The sequence below is a fragment of the Propithecus coquereli genome, unplaced genomic scaffold, assembly GCF_000956105.1.
Source record: "Propithecus coquereli isolate 6110/MARCELLA unplaced genomic scaffold, Pcoq_1.0 Scaffold202, whole genome shotgun sequence".
NCBI classification, from domain to species: Eukaryota; Metazoa; Chordata; class Mammalia; order Primates; family Indriidae; genus Propithecus; species Propithecus coquereli.
In genome coordinates this window covers 3,257,651-3,259,007 of record NW_012145190.1, presented here as the reverse complement: position 1 = coordinate 3,259,007, position 1,357 = coordinate 3,257,651, and the positions used below count along the sequence as shown (strand labels likewise).

Sequence of the window (1,357 nt, the reverse complement as noted above, 5' to 3'; positions counted from 1 at the left end):
GTTCGTGAAGGAGGATGCTGAAGAGGAGGCCAGACAGCAGGGAGAGGAGAAGCAAAGAGAGAAATGTGGTGTAGCCTCCATCAGGGCAGGAAAGGTTTGGGAAAGAGAAGTGAGAGGCTGGGAAGGTGCTCACTACCAGGTCTGTGAAGAGACAACTAGTCTAAAAAGAATTGTTCAGTGCAGGGATCATACTGCAGAGGAGAGAAAAGGGAGAAAAGCCATCATTTTATGGTGCAAGCAGAGGCAAGGGTTAGACATTTCAGGAGTTGACCCAGAAATCCTAGGAATTGAATGACAATGAAGCTAGAAGAAAAGTGTGGACAAAACGGGAGCCTTGTGGGAGGGAGTCAGCCACACCTGGGTGAGGAGCATCAAGCACACAGGAAAGCAGTGGCAAGCACAAGGGCTGAGGTCTACGTGAAGCAGGAGGCCAATGGGAAGCAGGAAGTTCCCAGGAAAATCCTCAACACGTACACCTGGCAGGAGATCCAGAGACACAACCAGGAGGCCGACCAGTGGCTGGTCATCAACCGCAAGGTTTACAATGTCACTGGCTGGGCAGACAAGCATCCAGGTGGACGCCGGGTCCTCAAGCACTATGCCGGGGAAGATGCCACGGTAAGAAACTCTCTCTCTCTTTCTCTCTACCACTCTAAACTGCTGAGTGGCTGAGATCTTGGCTGTCTTCCCAAATGCATTCAAGTACGTGTTCAGGCTCCACGATCACTCATCTCCTCCCAAACCAATTTTTCAGGATTCTTATCTAGCAAGAATTTGGAAGCAAATGAAACCTCAAGGTCTGGCTATAAGCTGCACCCAGTCTGGGATGAGCTCAAACACTGACAATAAATACTATATTTGTGTATTCTGGGTTTTGTTTTGTAGTTAGTGTTTTATTTTGCTTTGTTTGGAAGTGGAGTCACTGTCTTGTAAGAAGAAAGATACAAAGGGGTCAGCAAAATTTGGGGGGAAAAAAGAACATCAGCACCCAAGTAGAAATTTCTAAGACTCTTAAAATTGCAGTGTGTAAAACAAAGAAAGCAATCCATCCAGTGGGTATCAAAATGTTGTGAATAACAATGAAAGCCTACAATTACCTAGGCTTTGAGAGCTTAAAGAGCTCTTTGCATCCTGCAGCTCACTCAGTGTGATAATTGTGATACAATCCACTTTTATGGACACATTAGAATGCATTACCTTGCTTAGATCCACCCATAAAGAAGGTGACCATTATTCATTCTCATCTTGCAAATGAGAAAATTAGTGTTCAAGGAGGTAAATAATGTGTCACACAGCAAGCAAGTCATAGTGCCATATTTTTAAATCAGGTTGGATTGACCATAAAGCCCTATATACC

The 1,357-nt window shown here is 44.9% G+C and overlaps 1 protein-coding gene across 1 annotated transcript in view; it reads left to right on the top strand.

Moving 5' to 3' along the window:
- The first annotated feature begins 297 nt into the window (after positions 1-297).
- The window catches only part of LOC105809979 (fatty acid desaturase 2-like protein FADS2P1), a 53,355-nt gene continuing 52,295 nt past the window's right edge, over positions 298-1,357 (top strand). Inside the window, exon 1 of the mRNA XM_012643887.1 lies at positions 298-618. Coding sequence (XP_012499341.1) covers positions 298-618 — 321 coding nt within the window. The remainder of the gene's footprint in view (positions 619-1,357) is intronic.